General features: G+C 37.2%; 3 protein-coding genes across 3 annotated transcripts; 2 read left to right on the top strand and 1 right to left on the bottom strand.

Moving 5' to 3' along the window:
* Positions 1-465: 465 nt before the first annotated feature.
* LOC135618463 (uncharacterized) lies at positions 466-1357 on the top strand. Its single transcript, XM_065119327.1, has 2 exons — positions 466-935; positions 1176-1357. Exons 1-2 carry the CDS (start codon positions 542-544, stop codon positions 1298-1300), a joined length of 519 nt encoding a protein of 172 aa, XP_064975399.1. The 5' UTR covers positions 466-541; the 3' UTR covers positions 1301-1357.
* A 1782-nt stretch (positions 1358-3139) lies between these two features.
* Positions 3140-5675, top strand: LOC103993391 (GDSL esterase/lipase At2g23540). The gene is made up of 5 exons (XM_009413431.3): positions 3140-3409; positions 3787-3917; positions 4703-4951; positions 5035-5290; positions 5359-5675. Exons 1-5 carry the CDS (start codon positions 3169-3171, stop codon positions 5580-5582), a joined length of 1101 nt encoding a protein of 366 aa, XP_009411706.2. The 5' UTR covers positions 3140-3168; the 3' UTR covers positions 5583-5675.
* Positions 5676-5769: 94 nt separating this feature from the next.
* LOC103993390 (probable nucleolar protein 5-1) lies at positions 5770-14317 on the bottom strand. Its single transcript, XM_009413429.2, has 10 exons — positions 14204-14317; positions 13754-13857; positions 13595-13636; positions 13168-13347; positions 12911-13075; positions 12372-12572; positions 11999-12295; positions 6980-7180; positions 6761-6895; positions 5770-6422 (listed from the first exon to the last, which is right to left on the bottom strand). Exons 2-10 carry the CDS (start codon positions 13829-13831, stop codon positions 5958-5960), a joined length of 1764 nt encoding a protein of 587 aa, XP_009411704.2. The 5' UTR covers positions 13832-13857; positions 14204-14317; the 3' UTR covers positions 5770-5957.
* Positions 14318-16654: the final 2337 nt, after the last annotated feature.

Below are 16654 nucleotides of genomic sequence, written 5' to 3' on the forward strand. Positions count from 1 at the left end.
TTGGAAGGCCATTTGGATCTGTGTGGAGCTGTTCTTCCAAGATGGAAGTTGTAGGGTTCACAACTAGAAGATGAAAGGGTAAAGAAGGCTACAGAATGGATCCAAGTTGTGGGTTTCACAGGTAAAGCATGAGAGGATAGAAAAAGGCCAGAAGTAAAACATCAAATTAGATTGTGTCCTCCTTGAAACATTCTTGCACAGTTGATATGTTTTTGAGTTCATATAAGAGTAGATTTTATATAATATAATATCTTTTTTTTCTTTAAAAATAATAATAATAATAATAATAATAATAATAAAGTAATTCCAACTCCAAGTCACAGAAATAGCAGCAGTCTTATGTGTTAAGGAACAAAAATAGACATAATCCAACAAAAATAGCAGCGGTCAAATCTTGTTCTATATCCTCCTGTCATTACAACTGTCAAATCTTTCTTAAGGAAGCTGTTGATGTCTCTTCTTTCTCCCATCTCACCAACTTCTTCTTCGTTGCATTCTCTGTCGGACTCTTTACTCTTCCTCCCTCTCTCCTCCACGGCAAATGGGTTGCTGTAGCTCGAAGCAGGACGTGGCCACCGGAAACACGGTCAGCCTTCGTCGTCCTCTCCGGAAGGAATCGAGTGTGTCCTCGACCACAACTGGCTCCACGGCCACCGACGACGGCTCCAAACGGCTACACGAAGTCAACGGCGAGGAGGCACAGCTCGCGTCCACGGAGTCACCGGACGGAGTCTTGTCGTCGGCAAAGCGAGACGCGAAGGATTTCGAGGTTTCGACTAACTCCGACGTCGATGCGGTGGGAACCGATCACGTAGAGATGGCTGCGGGCGTTCATAGAGGCGCTGACGCTTCTGAATCGAAGACCAGCGCGGATGAGACCTCCAAAGCGTTACAGGAGAAAGAGGAGACGAGCACGAGAGGAGACGTCGACGACGGTACTCATCCCTACGATTTCATGAATCCTTGAGTTAGAACAAAGATGCTGAACGATCAAATTAATCTTATGATATTGTTTACGACTCGATATCAAGAACACAAACCAACGTATCACGCGTCGAGAATCTAAAAAGAAAGCAGCATCAATAAATTGAAATGATGTCAGAATCATTAGACACGATAAATAATGCTGCAGCTGTTCATCACAACTTCTTCGATGAATATGACTTGTTTTGCAGGGGAGTCAGTGGGTGAACACTCTGCGGACTTCAAAGAGGCAATCTTTGTGGAGGAAGCAGAAGAGGCGGTGGCCATTTCAGAGAAGAACAGCTCGGAAAAAGCTCAGACTGTGAGCGAGTCATGATGTGTGGGGATTTGTCGATCTATTTTGTGTTTGCTACTCTTTCCATTCCATCAGAAATCAATGGACAAAAGATATACATATATTTTAATAAGTTCGGCTACCGGAAAACATATTGCTAGAGAACATAATTCTGACCCCTACCAAGAAACATCAGTGCCCGCATTTATGTGCTCACTTTTTCTTTTAATTATCTTATTCTTTTATATATTTATGATCGAATACAGAATTTCCAAATTGGACACCCAGATTTGACAAGAAAACATATATATATATATATATATATATATATATATATATATATATGATATTATCATTTTTTTGGTTTGAACTTTTTAGCATCCCGATCCTTAAATTTAAAAAATTTATACTTATAAAAATAAAATATTTAATCACATTTATCTTAACGTCGTCGATTTTACCAATGAAAAATACGCACATGATAATACATACATAAATGATAGAAAAAGATAGGCAAAAAGGTAATTTTAATGATGATGGCGAATGATACATGATTGTATCATGGATGACTGTTGTGGTAGTGGTCAGTAAAAATGATGCGGTGGTCAGTCTTTTTGATGCCAATCTGAACATCAACTACGATGAGGAAGAGGAGGCGGAGTGGTGAAGCATCTGTGTTGGCGTCACACCACTTTGCTCTCCTCTTCTTCATCCAGTGCCGCTCTACCTTCTCTTCCTCAAACACCGCTCTGTATCCGCGTTATTGCTTGAGGAGGAAGAGGAGGCATGTGAGACATCTGTGTCGGTGCCACACCGCTCTGCCTCCTCTTTGTTCTCGTCGACCACCATATCATTTAGTGCGGCACCGCACTGCCTCATCTGCGTTGACATCGTATTGCTTTGCCTCCTCTTCATTCTTGTCGACTACCACATTACTAGAAGAGGAAGACGAGGAGCAGTGCGACGCCGACGTAGATACCTCACCTCTCTCCTCTTTCTCCTCCAACGTCAACTCTGATGCAAATGTCTCATCGTTTTACCTCCTCTTTCTCATCGTCATCGATGTTTGGATCGACATTGATAAGGTTGACCATCACATTGTTCTTGTTGATCACCACTACAATAGTCACCCACAGTGTCATCGTCCACCAGTATTATTGAAATCACATTTTTATCCATCATTTTTATGTCATTCATGCATATGCTATCATATATTGTATCTTCCATCAGTAAAATCAATAATGTTAAGGTAAATAAGATTAAATATTTTATTTTTATAATTATAAAATTTTGAATATAATTTTTTTAAGTATAGGGATAATATGTAATTAGCTCTCATTTTTTACAGTAACGTGGATAACCCAAATTGCAAATTGAATCCAACATTGACGACTCTATGTGGTTAGGTCAACCACAATTTGATCTAAGACCAATCTCGAGAGGTTTCAGCTAGACGTGCAAGTCTTCACGAGGTGCAGCGGAGTGGACAAGCAAAGCAATCTTTGTTCCTCTCATTCTTTAATCTGCAGCCTTTTCCACTAATACGAGATCGCAAATGAGTAACCCTATGATAATGTTCGCCATTTGCATTCACTCTTTTCTCCCAACTGCTACCTAAAATTATGAAGCTAACACGATCAATCTTTTGGAGCATCTTTTGGCTTCACAAAGTGTGGAGGAAAAGCCATGGAATGTGTGCTACGTTGAGAGTGGTGGATCAACCACCATCGATCTCCATCGACATGAAGAGCGTCAAACCCAACTCCACTTGCTATAGCAAGCAAGCACTGCCAGTACTGCAAGTTTGACTCTTTGCTGCTCTTTTTACTCTTCGTCAAGAAAACAGGGTCTATAAACTCCATCGTAGCCTTAAGCATCTCACAGAGTGACAGCGAGAGGCCGGTGAGGGAATGGGCATGGATTCGGCCTTGGTGGTTGTGGTGCTTTGCGCCATGGCAGCTGCTTGTGAGGGCGATGAGGCTGTGGGAGCTTCGTTTGTGTTCGGTGACTCTCTCGTCGACGCCGGCAACAACAACTACCTTCCTTCGCTGTCCAAGGCCGACTTGCGACCGAACGGCATCGACTTCGCGGCCTCCGGTGGACAGCCCACCGGAAGGTTCACCAACGGGAGGACCATTGCAGACATCATTGGTATAAGCTTCCCTCTCATCTTGACCATTGCAGACATCACAATGCAGGGCATTGTGAACTGCAATCTTCCAGTGTAGGATTGCTTGGTGCTGCTGCACACGTTTGCAGTGTAACAGCAGCAACCTACATCTACTTCTTTAAAGAAAGGAACAGAAGCTTCAGTTGTGCATAAGCTCATTCAAAATCTTCATCTTAGTAGGTTGTAAAATGATACAACAGTGAGCCCATTCGATTAGAAGCCTCGTTTTTGTGGGCAGATTAAGCATACAAATTCTTGGATCTGCATCTGCATCTGCATCTGCATTTTCATATCCACTTTGTTCAAGTTTGTGTTCTACAGAGTCTTAAAAGCTCCTTTTGACTTTGACATACTGCAGGAGAGTTACTTGGGCAGAAAAGTTATGCCCAACCATTTTTAGCTCCCAATACAACAGGATCAGTCATACTAAATGGAGTGAACTATGCATCTGGAGGTGCAGGAATTCTGAATGGGACAGGAAGAATATTTGTATGCTTCTCTTCTCCTTGCTCACTAGAAAAAAATTTATTTTCTTATTTATCAGAACTTTTAGGACTAATTATTAGCTATATTTAGTAATCCGATTCTTATATTTTCAAAAGTTATATTGATATCTCTATAGCTACGAAAGTGAAACATAATATAGCTGCTTCAACAAAATCTCTATCCCTTGACTTTTAATATTGTAAATTTTTTTTAATTTTATACTGAGATCTTAATATTTTATTTTCATAAATATAGGTATCCCAATATAATCTTTAAAAATGTAGAGATTAGAATACTAAATATAACTAATTATAGAAAGTAATATTAATTAGTTTAAATTTTAAAAAAATTCTAAAATATCTCAACTGTTAAGAGCAATTGATATTTATAATATTAATCATAATATCATAATCTCCTTTGTTTTTTTTGGGCTCGAATCCTTATAATGTCACGATTATCATTGAATTTTAAAAAATAAAAACTTGAATATCTAAAATATCATTTAATATTACTAATTGATCCCCCCACGGTTCCCGAGGGTATTAATGTCAAATTATGTTTCTAGTGATCAACTAATTGACTATAATGGCATATTCATAAATTTATTTTTGATGATGATGATATATATATATATATATATATATATATATATATATATATATATATATATATATATATATATATATATATGGTGGACAAATATGAAAAGAACTATCCGTGGAGGGATATATGTGTAATTTTGGTCTGTATATATAAACATGCACGTAATGCGATCGAAACTTGGATAGGTTAATCGGCTTGGAATGGACGTCCAAATCGACTACTTCAACATCACTCGGCGACAATTGGATGGACTGCTGGGGAAGGCCAAAGCAAAGCAGTTCTTGTGGAAGAAGGCCATCTTCTCCATCACCATCGGATCCAATGACTTCCTCAACAACTATCTTCTCCCCTTCCTCTCCGCGGGAGAACGACTCATCGACTCACCCGATGGCTTCGTCAACGACCTCATCACCAGCATGCGCAGCCAACTCATAGTAATTTCCTCGAACACTTGGTCGCTCCTTCCCATGCCACCCAACTAATCCCTCACTTACTCTCTCCGTGAACTCCATGGCAGCGGCTGTACTCGCTCGACGCGCGAAAGATCGTGGTGTCCAACGTAGGACCCGTCGGATGTATCCCTTACCAAAAGACCATCAACCGAATCAAGGAGAACGAGTGTGTCAGCTTGCCCAACCTGCTCGCCGTTCGGTACAATGCCCAGCTGAGGGACTTGCTCGCCGAGCTCAATGACAACCTCCCCGGAGCCAGATTTGTTCTTGCCAATGTGTATGATCTGGTGATGGAGCTGGTCACGAACTACCGATCCTACGGTAAGCATCGTTTCGGGTTCGGCTGGAATCACTGAAGGTGTTCGATCGTGACACACCGGACTGTGCAGGCTTCAAGACTGCGAGCTACGCGTGCTGTGGCAATGGCGGGCAGTATCAAGGCATCTTTCCGTGCGGACCGATGTCGTCCATGTGCGAGGATCGCGCAGGCTACGTTTTTTGGGATCCCTATCACCCGAGCGAGGCGGCCAATCTCTTCCTTGCCAAGTATATTGTTGATGGGGACTCCAAGTATGTATCTCCCATGAATCTTCGACAACTCCTGCGGCTTTGACGTGTAAGTAATGTGTTCTGATGGCTTCGCGTGTGCTGAGTTAATCTTGGTGTTCTTGTAACATGAAATCTATCAAGGGTTCATCATTGAAGCCACTGCACTACTTATATGACTTATATAAGTGGGGAAGGTTTGATGCTTTGGGCCAAAAGGTGGCATCAACAACCTGCTTTAGGAACAGGAAGAGTAGAGTAACAACCAATCAAAATCTTCTCTTCCAATTTGGGAGTTGTAGTGTAAGCCACAATAACATAATGTCAATCCACAGAGACACAAAAACTTATACATAATTGTTATGTTTCTCTAAGCTCAAACTCAAGACTAGAGAACAGCAAGGCCATTCCCAAGCACATTGCCACAGAGTACAGATATAACTCACTGGCCCTTGTCTTTCTTCTTCTTCTTGTCCTTTTTCTTGCTTGCTGAATCACCTGCTTCTTGCACTTCTTCAGCCTGCTTCTTCTTTTTCTTCTTCTTTTCCTCTTTGCTAAGTTCCTCTTTGGATTCTGGAGCAGCACTGTCATCTCGGTTTGCTAACTCTGACGCATGTGCTTCGTCCTTCTTTTTCTTCTTCTTTTTTTTCATCGGCTCTTCTGCTTCATCCATGGGAATTTGATCGACAGTGTCAACTGACTCGACCTTCCTTTTCTTCTTCTTCCTTTTCTCCCCTTCGCCATCGCCCTCCTCTTTCAGAGAACCTTCAGCTGCTTCTGCAGTAGGTGCCAGTTCTGCTTCACCGTGCTTCCTCTTTGGTCGTGCCACTTCATGTTCACTATCTGGCTTCTTTGGAGCTGGATCAGTGGTTTGCCCAAGCACAAGATCAGCTGAGGGATTATATGTCTGCAGAAGCAAAGAAATACAAAAAAAATTGTTTAATTAATTTCTTGAACAAGAATGTCATATTGATTGTGTATGTATATGAAAAAAAATAAAAGCAAATTATAAATTCAAGTAATAGTGATCACGTGCAAAATGTATGGTAACCCTTATTTTACTTGAATACAAATACATAATAGGCGCTTGCACTTCCTGACTTTATTGAAATCAGTGTTTGTGGGCGACCATAACAGAACTTTATGGGCTCTCTAGAGGGCTTCTTCCTTGAAATATAATTTTGCAAGATTTTTTTACTAGAAAACAAATCAGAAGGCTGAATTAGGCAATATGGCCACTCATACCTTTGCTGGAGTGATCAGAGCCCCTGCACCCTTCTTTCGATCCTTATCATAAAACTCAATCTTGGGCTTTCCTTTTGTTGAACCAGCAGAGCGACCCAATTCTCTGCCCTCAAGAACCCTAAGGCGAGCTTCGAGCTGTACAAGAGTTTCAAAAAATGTCATGTCAACACAAATATACATATATCCCTTAGAGGTATGAGGTCCCACCATAAATGTTACCTTAGCTCGATTTTCCAATCCCATAGTGTTGTCTTGACCATCTCCAAGAGCATCATACCTTATAGCCAAAGCAGTTTTTGCAGCAAGAGAACGAGAAATCTTCCCTTTAATTTTTGGTGCAGCCTGACCAATTAGAGATGCATGGAAGATAAGCCCATATTTCGGTGTAGCATGTTTGGTCTTGAGAGCTCTGAACAGGGCCTGCATATGTCAATAAAGCACATATGATTATCAACGTCTGCACAAGGAAGAAGAAGCTAGAAACAATGAAATCTTTGCAATAAGAATTATGGTTCTCTGAAGATATCAGATTTCCTTTGGCTATAATGATTAAATGGAGAAGAATGCACATGGGTATTCCACCATGTGCATTCTTCTCCATTTATGTCAACTATATGGATCCAATACTAATATTGAGTTATATACAACACAATACCACATACCACATAATTATGTCCCAACTATGTGTCAACTATATGGATCCAATACTAATATTGAGTTATATACAACACAATATCTCAAATTAAACCAAGATCACTCAAATTTTAATCTTGTTTTTAGAAGTCTTATAGGTCTTACTCTACCTCTCCTTGCACCAATAATAGCAATTGACACAACTTCTATATATCCCCTTGGAATGTATCTATACAAGGACGACGACAACAAAACTGTAAATCCCAACTGTTTAGGGTCGGATACATGGATCTTTTGCCATCATTGAGATCTGTAAAATTGTCATATGTTTAATTACATTCATTATACATCAATTTTTTTTTTATAATTTCTATTAAAGTCTTTTTAGATCTTCCTCTCCCTCTCCTCGTACCACTACTATTAATCATTTCATATTTTCTGACTATCGCATCCGAAAGTGTCATAAGCACATGGTCATACTATCTTAAACGATTTTATCTCATCTTATCCTCTGTCAAAAATATATCTAATTATTCACAAATAAAAATATTTTTTTTCTATTTTTCTTAGTAGCTCCACACATCCATTTTAGCATTCTCATCTTGGTAACACAAATTTTTTGTATATGTTGTTTCTTAACTATCCAACACAAATCCATAAAGCATTGTTGATCTCACACTATCTTATAAAATTTTTATTTTAATTTCAAATATATCCGATGATCACACAAGACTCCTGACGCCCCTCGCTATTTTAATCATCCTATTTTTACTCTATGAATAATATCTTCATCAATCTCTCCATCTTATTGAATAATTGATCCAAAATATCTAAGATTTTTACTTAAAGAGACTTCTTATCCATCCAACTTAATTATATTTTCATGTCTATTTCTAGAATCACAAAAGTTATATTTTTCATATTTAGTTTTAGTCTTAATCTAAAACCGTCAATTTCTAAGGTCTAACTATATTTTCATGTCTATTTCTAGAATCATTAAAATTATATTTTATATATTTAGTTTTAGTCTTAATCTAAAACCTTTAGTTTCTAAGATTTGCCTCCATAGTTCAAATTTATAATTAATTTCACTTAAGCTCTCATCAACTAAAACAAAATCATCAACAAATAACATGCACTAGAGAGGTTTATCATGTAAATGACTAGTAAGTTCATCCATTATGTAGGGGCTTAGTATGGATCCTTGATGTAATATTGTGCTAATAGAGAACTCCATAAACACACTCTATATAGTTCTAACACTAAACACACTCCCTTGATGTATTCCTTGGAATGTACCAATATCTTATATAATTCTTCCTTGTTTTATACTCTCTCAAGGAATAACCCTGAGTGTTATATCCATGTTAGAATGTAAGATGCAAACATTAGACATTATTCATGTAATGAAGACCTCTGTAAATACCAAAATCTATACCTTGCATTATCACTCAGTCTAACACAATAAGCATGATTCATAATGGTGTTTTCCAAGACCAGAAGTCTAATTATAAAAAACAATCAAAATTAGGCCTAGCTGTAGAAACCAGTCAAAATCTACCAAAAAATAGAAATTAATTATCATTGGCTAGGTTTTATTTGTCAAAAATCAGGTGACGTCCACTAGGAATCATTGAACTCAAACTTGCCAGATTTTAGCCAAGTCTAGTCAATTTCATAGCTTCAAACAAAGATACAGAAGCTATTTGGAAAAGGAGGGAAAAAAATTAAAACAAAGACAAAGAAAAAACAATTGACTATGAATAGTGTAAAAGACTCGATTATTATTGCATCTGCATTTGCTGCAACAATAACATTCATCGACCTTCATCATTGTTGCATTATTGTTCACTATCATCTAAGACAAAGGAAAAGACAACATAACAAAGATAGTAGAAAAATGTCATGTGATAAGAAACTAATTTGAAATACTATGTGTACTCTATTAAAATAATTTATTGTCTTTGCATTGCCTCACACTTTACCAGCATAGTGATCAGAGAAGTATTAAGATCCTAGTAAAGCTAATCATTAAATTCAAACTTGTACGTGAATAAATTATATTTTTATCAAATACAGAATAATTATGATTTCATGACCTACTCTTCATTATTTCAGATTTTTTAGTATTTTCTATCTCAAATTCATGTTTTTACAAAAATGTGTATATTATAAAGTATAAAGCTATAAGAATCTTATAAAATTCAATATTATCATGTTCTGAATAGTGTTTTATAAAATTCAGCTGTGAGATCAGCACACTTCCATGACAAGTCATCACATGAAAATGATTGTTTGTTTATAGCAGAAGTGAACTGATATAACCCAATCCAAACTAAAGCATCTAGGTAAAAGTTAAAATTTTACCTAGCATGTTTCATCCAAATTTATATTTTTAGGAACTCTTAATATTTTTCATCCATAAATTCCTTGTAAGTTCAGAATTTTAATTATGATTTGCTTTTATTTTAGGGCCTCGTCTTTTATTTGAAAATGATTTGCATCAGTCAATTCAATTTAGGGCCTCATATTCTACTCAGCTGAAATGTTTGAAGATATTAATCATATTTAAGAATATAACCCAACTAGTGACAAGGTTTTCTGCCTTCAACAGTTTCTTGTAAAGATCTCAGGTGTTCTTCCACTTCTAATATAATTTCTTATTACTTCAATAGTTTCCGTCCCATCACTTTTCATATGTCCCATGTCTTCTCCAATATCATTTTTGCATATCTTAGTCCTCCTTCGTGCTTAGAAACCAAAATTCATTTTGTATAGAGGCTAAAATTCATCCAGACTTCAACTCAACATAGTTACTTGGAAAGCTCCATGTCCCAGATCATAGTATAAGAACAGGAATGGGATATGCCACCTATCTTGATATACATGAGAACTTGAGAAGCACTATTATTATTAGGATCAAATACTATATTAGCTCTAAAGGCATATTTGTTCTTGTATCTGAAACATAATTTCTTGTTCTAGAAATCAAAAATAGGACATCTATGAAACAATTCTTGTTCTCAGTTACTGAAAATGTTTCAATATCTACAACTACAAGAAGAATTAGGGTCTTTTTCATTTGTTCTCACCCATATAATCCTGTTTACATGCAAATACGTTCTCCTAAAACAGTTCTAATGAACCTCTTCCAACTTGTTTTAAGAGAACATCTCTCATTGTTCTCAAGAATAAAGTTCTGAGATTCTCTTGTTTGGAAAGTAAATAAGATACCTTTGTCTTACTAGTCATTAGCTTTATGTTTAATAAGGTCCCAAAACCAATGGTGGAAGAAAACTAACAAGCTTTGAACTGGATTTCAATTGTGTAGATGCTATATTAGTTTGAGTATTTTTCTTGTATGGAGATAGCCAATGCATCAGTTCTTAACCATATAAGATTAAACAATACTTGTTAAACTGTGATCATTTATTTCAACAACTTCACCATTTAGGAAAAAGTGCCACAAATCTGAAACACAACCGCAGATCATAATCCGCAGGCGGTACAACCCCCTCATGGACCAATGGGGTTAAGTACCAACCTCAAATGGGACCAATGTATTAGAGTCATTCCAATCCAGGGTCTGAGAAGGGTCAGTATATACAGCAATACCCACAACAAGAAGAGAGGCTATCCCATGACGCTGCTATTAGATGAGATAAGCACCACCCCTAAGCAATAAATCATAGTTCATTCGCTGAATGAGAAATACAGATACACAAGCAAAATCATCAATTGAGTTGGTATAGATTAGAAGGGCATGCATTCAACTAGAAGCTAAAGAAAACCTAAGAATGGATAAATACATTAGATCCAAAGCAAGGAAATCCTAATTATAATACATAAAGCCATTATGAAAATATGTGAATTTCTAGAAAGAATAAAAAAATTTAGAATAATCAAGAAAGTGAGTAGTGTTATGTAACTCAAATTGCTTTTTGGATATGAACGGTTAATAACAGGGAAAAACTAAAATTAAACAGATTTTTTGTCATAATAAATATAATATCTTAAATTTATGAAGGAAATATTGAAATCTGCAGTACTGGATTAGGGTTTCAAGGAATAAGCCAACACAGATATATAAGATAGATCACTTCTAGATGTTAAACGAAGTACAAGCTTAAAAGAATTTGTAAGATAAATTGATAATTGATGCAAGGCAGTCATAAAGCATTAATTGTTTTGTTGCTAACATCAACATCCGAACTACATAAACAACAAAACAACAACAATGATTTCAGATTACAGGTCATCTAAAGATTTGAAAAATAGTTATAAGAATATAATTTTTGCTAATTGCAAAAACCAACACAACAATATATAAGAATAACCAACCACCAAATAGTATTTATAGGCATAAGCAATTGATGCAAAGGCCACGGTGGAACTGTATAAGCAGCAACCAGAAACATACTCATTCAAGCTTGGAAATCCAAAAATTATATTACTTGATAATGACACAATTACTATAGGATGATTAGATGCCACTTTTTTTAGTAAAAGAATCCTTATTACTACTGTGTGATATATTCATGAGAGGTCTTCTAAAGTTTAGGAGGACATGATAAAAATGCCAAAGGCATTGAATCAAGAACATACCTTTTCTGCACCAAGAATCTGAACTGTGCTACCTGGTTGCTTTGCAAGATTCAATAAACTACCACCATGAGCAATAAGACGAGCTCCAACAAGCTCCCCAACAAGAGCAGTCAGATTTGGTGCAATGGTATTCATTCTACTTTTAAGGTAATCATAAAGCTGCGCTCTATACTCTGAAAGAGCAAGAACTTGGTCGCAGAGTTCTTTAATATTTGCTAAGTCCAGGTCACTAACTTCAGTTCCCATTGAAATCACTGCAGCTTCTTTCAGCTCAGCTTCAGTATCTTCAGAGAGTACCTGTTAGAAAAAAATAACTGGCAATTAGAACCGCTCTTTTTATTTCAATAATTTTCTAAGAGAGTCAGTGATTTACCTCAGAGAAATCAAGATTGACAGCATTCGTACGGTTTCCCATCAGCTTTACTACCTTTGCATACTGAATATTGTCCTGTACGATCTTCGAAAGCTCTGGAAAATGCCACCCATACCATTCGCGAACTCTCATGGCATACGTATTGAGCTCCTTGTCAAGATCATCTAACAAACCTATGGCTTGAATAATCATTGTGTCCACCTAATAAGATCACAAGACAAGCAGTTATAAAAGAATCCAAAACATATGTCAATCAAAAACAAATTAGCCATATACAGATCTCCAAGCTTTTAGACATATTAAGTCGAGGTACATTGAAGTTACACTCATGAAGAAAGATAAAAATGTATAGGATTAGAATTAAAATGTGGTCCACAAAGATGTGAAACTGGAAAGGTACAAGAATGTACATGCTGGCATTGCTATTATTTTCATCAGTCAGAAAATTCCTTGCATAAGAATTTTGAAACACAGAAAGAATTGAGCATTTCGACTGCCACACCCTAGCACAAATTGCAAACAATAAATTAAGGACTCACCTTATCAGGGCTGAATTTTAGCTTGTATCTAGATAAGCTGTGTGACAATCCCAAACTCATTGGAGCTAAATCTTGCACAGCCAACCCAGATATAAGTTCTGTCAGTTGGTTCCTAAGCCCTCTCATTAGTTCCATCACAGCATTGTTGTGGAGGCAATCAATTTTCTGTAGATCAACCATTTAGTATTGTACTTTAACATGAAAAACTGAGATTCTGCAATGATCAAACCAAGCATGTTATGCAACACATAACTAACCAGCTTCTCCTTGATGGCATTTCCAAGTTTTGAATCAGCCACAGCCAAGGTTTCGCCATCACAGTGGGCACGTAAGAACTTCCTGAGACCCTTGCTGGGCTTGCTATCAATCAACAAGGTTGCAGCAGATAATGCATCAGAAGTGTTCTCAAATTTATTGAAAGCTTTCAGCTTCACGATCTGATGAAAGAATAACAAAGTAAAAGCATTATGATCACAGACAAAGAATTTGATAAGCAAGATCCATCGAGACTGATGCTTATTATTCCAAACTACAATTAGACAGAAACAAATGTCGTAAAGCAACCAATGGTATATAATGGTCGCATCCACTACTTGAAAGAATAATTCTATCTGTGATGATAACGCATAAATAAGCAAAAAAAGGAAAAAGAAACAGAACAGAGAAGGCAACATATGCAGTGACCTGTCTAGCCGACTCTGATGTAGCAAACTCCTTCCACAAATCCTGAAATAGCAAATTGTGAAAAACGGTAAAGCAAGCAAGCCAAATGAACACGAGACGAAGAAGGTCATAGCAACTCAAAGGATAAATCGACAAATACTGGGTAAAAGACGTTGTCACCTCAACTTTATCCAGCTTCCCTTCATCCAAAACTTTGAACAGGGCAAAGCCCGCAGGGGTTTCGAACAACACCAACATCTCCGAGTCAGCTCAACACCACCGACCTATATCATCTCATCGAATCAGGAATGAAGCAACGATCAAGAAGAATAAAAGAAAAGAAAGTCTTCTCACAATACAGAAGATGGAAGCAGAACTTCAAAGGGGTCATAGCACCAAGATGAAAACTTTTCAACTCAAAACAAGGAAAAGGAAAACGAAGAACCAACACCGTGATTCTATAGCTACGGAGACAGAATGGTTCGAGTTCATGGTTCGGATTAGAAGTGGAAGGTCGATCAAGAAGAGGAGAAGAGGAAAACTAACGGAACCGGATTCACTAGGGTTTACGGTCTTGGGTCGACGGAGGATTCCGAGCGCAGGGAGGGAAGAAGGCGAGAGCTTGTTTACCTTTGCAGCTTTGCTCGCCCGGAGGAAGCGGTGAGCGGCGCCGCTAACGTTGGAGGCGCCGAAGACCGATCGGGAGATTGGAGGGTTTTTGGAGGGTTCTTAAATAGACACAGAAGAGAGGGGAGGGGCGAAGAAGGAATCCGACCGTTGGAATAAGCAGCAGAGAAATCCTGACCGTACGATGGCAATAGTGGGCCGAGATGGTTATCGGATCCGGATCCCGAATACTTTTCGGATCAGACCGCCCCTTCATCACACCGATAGCTCGTTTAACACCCACTTTGATGGGAATAAACTACGAAAATATACGGTATTATTACTTATACATTGGCTATATGTTTAGAATAATGAAGGAATTGCTTATTATTAATTATTTACAATGATTATCTTCTTTGATACTCCATTAGCAAGTCATTAATTGTGGAATGAGAGTATTAAGGGCGTTGAGGGTAGAAGGAGAAGAGTGTTAATACTGGTTAGATTTGAGCTGTATTTCTACTATAAACCGGACTAGCAATAATTTTGCCATGAACCATCAAAGGCCTAAAAATCCTGAGACTGACTTCTCCAGATGTTTTAAATGAGGTTCGAAGTAGTAACCGTGTCATGGTCTTTATGTGGTGGTGTGAAAGTTGGTATGGTTTAATTCGATCCTGATCGTATTAGGGCATCCACGTAGGTGTTCCAAGGCATAGATGAGGGTGAGGTCGAAGTGATAGTAGGTGTCTCTTAGGTTGACCCGAGGAGAAGTTTGGATTGCCTCTGGTGCTGAGTCCTTACACAATAAGTCGATACTGGGAGGAGGATCCCCGGCTCAACCCTTTCGAAACTTAAGTCAAATTTTTATTATAATATTAAGTATTTGAGATCCGTAAGGGGTCAACGTTTATACCTCTCCCTAAGGGTTAGTCACACGTAAATTGTTAATAACCATTGACAGTCCAGGTGATCGGTTCGTCTACTTCTAATGACATGGGCCGACTATTACGATTTTGTGCCCTAAGAGGTTGCTTTGTACGATCTCGGGCACGACTGTGTCGTTCTTGAGTTTGCTGCGTCGCTTCGAGGTTGTAACACACGTGTGTACCATATCGATTCTGAAACGCAATATTGATTTTCAAGTGGTTACCGACTATCGTTGTGAGGTGATACCAGAATATTTTCTATAGGTTTTGTATTTTGCTTTCCCAACTAGAACTCCCACATATAAATAGTCAATATATATATTTTTTATTTAATTAAGGGGCTCCCTATACATATTATGTTAATATACAAATTTTGTAAAGTCGTTGTTTTTTTTTTTTTTTCCCGAGAGAGAGACTCAAGTAGCTAATTGTAATTTGTGGCGATAGTTAACAGAATATTTAGGTGAAATGCTAGGATGTGGGAAGAAATCCCCGTTCCAAACAATGTCTGAATCATAATAGTAGCGTACTAATTTGACTGATATATTTAGAAAATGATGATACTTGATTGAATATATCAACCTGATTTTATGCTAAAGATGCCACGTTAATAAGCCAAAATCTCTAGGAGAGGATTACACCTAATTAGCTAAGTTCCAAGCTACTAACACAACCGGAGAGAGTATGTGAATCCATTTAAGCATCAACCTCAATGAATTTTAGCTGTGTGACTTTAGTATTCTGATCGTTAAATTTTAAAAAGTTACATTAACATCGTTATAGTTACGAAAATAAAACATTCAAGTTCATTTATCCTACGTCATCGATTTTATCAACGATAACACTAAAAAAAATAACAAAATAAATTTTAATATTTTAATTAGTGATGATGATGCCACTAGAGACTAGGGATAACTATTGTGGATAAGGAGAGCAATAGTGAAAGATGAGGACTGCTCTATATTTACATCACGATGTAGAGCAACGCCACTCAACACCCCACTCAACACCTTTGTCGATGGCCCTTTCACCGCTCCATATCTGTGTCGCCATCAATACAGTTATTGAGTGACATCACTAAACAACTACGTCAACGTCGATGCAGAGCGGTCCTAACCTTTTGTTACCACTCTCCTCATCTACAACAATCACCTGCGACCCCTAACAATGTCGTTGATCGTCACCACCAACTAAAATGTAAATTATCTTTTTCCTATTTGTTTTCATATTTTTATTAATAAAACTAATGACATTAGAATAAATTAATCTAGATATTTTACTTTCGTAACTATTAAAATATCAATATAATTTTTTTAAAATAAAATAACTGAAATACTAAATAACTAACTACAAGAGATAATCTATAGTTAGCTAAAAGTTTTCTTTTATTATTTATATTTCAAAAATATATAGGAGCATTAATAATCTAAAGTTCATATTCTGAAGTTCATATAAAAATAGAACTGTCGATGGAGCAAATTAAAAGATGCTTGATGAATAATCAATCATTCCTAAATATTTACACACAACTCAGCGTAAAAACTAA

This window comes from Musa acuminata, chromosome BXJ2-8, assembly GCF_036884655.1.
Source record: "Musa acuminata AAA Group cultivar baxijiao chromosome BXJ2-8, Cavendish_Baxijiao_AAA, whole genome shotgun sequence".
NCBI classification, from domain to species: domain Eukaryota; kingdom Viridiplantae; phylum Streptophyta; class Magnoliopsida; order Zingiberales; family Musaceae; genus Musa; species Musa acuminata.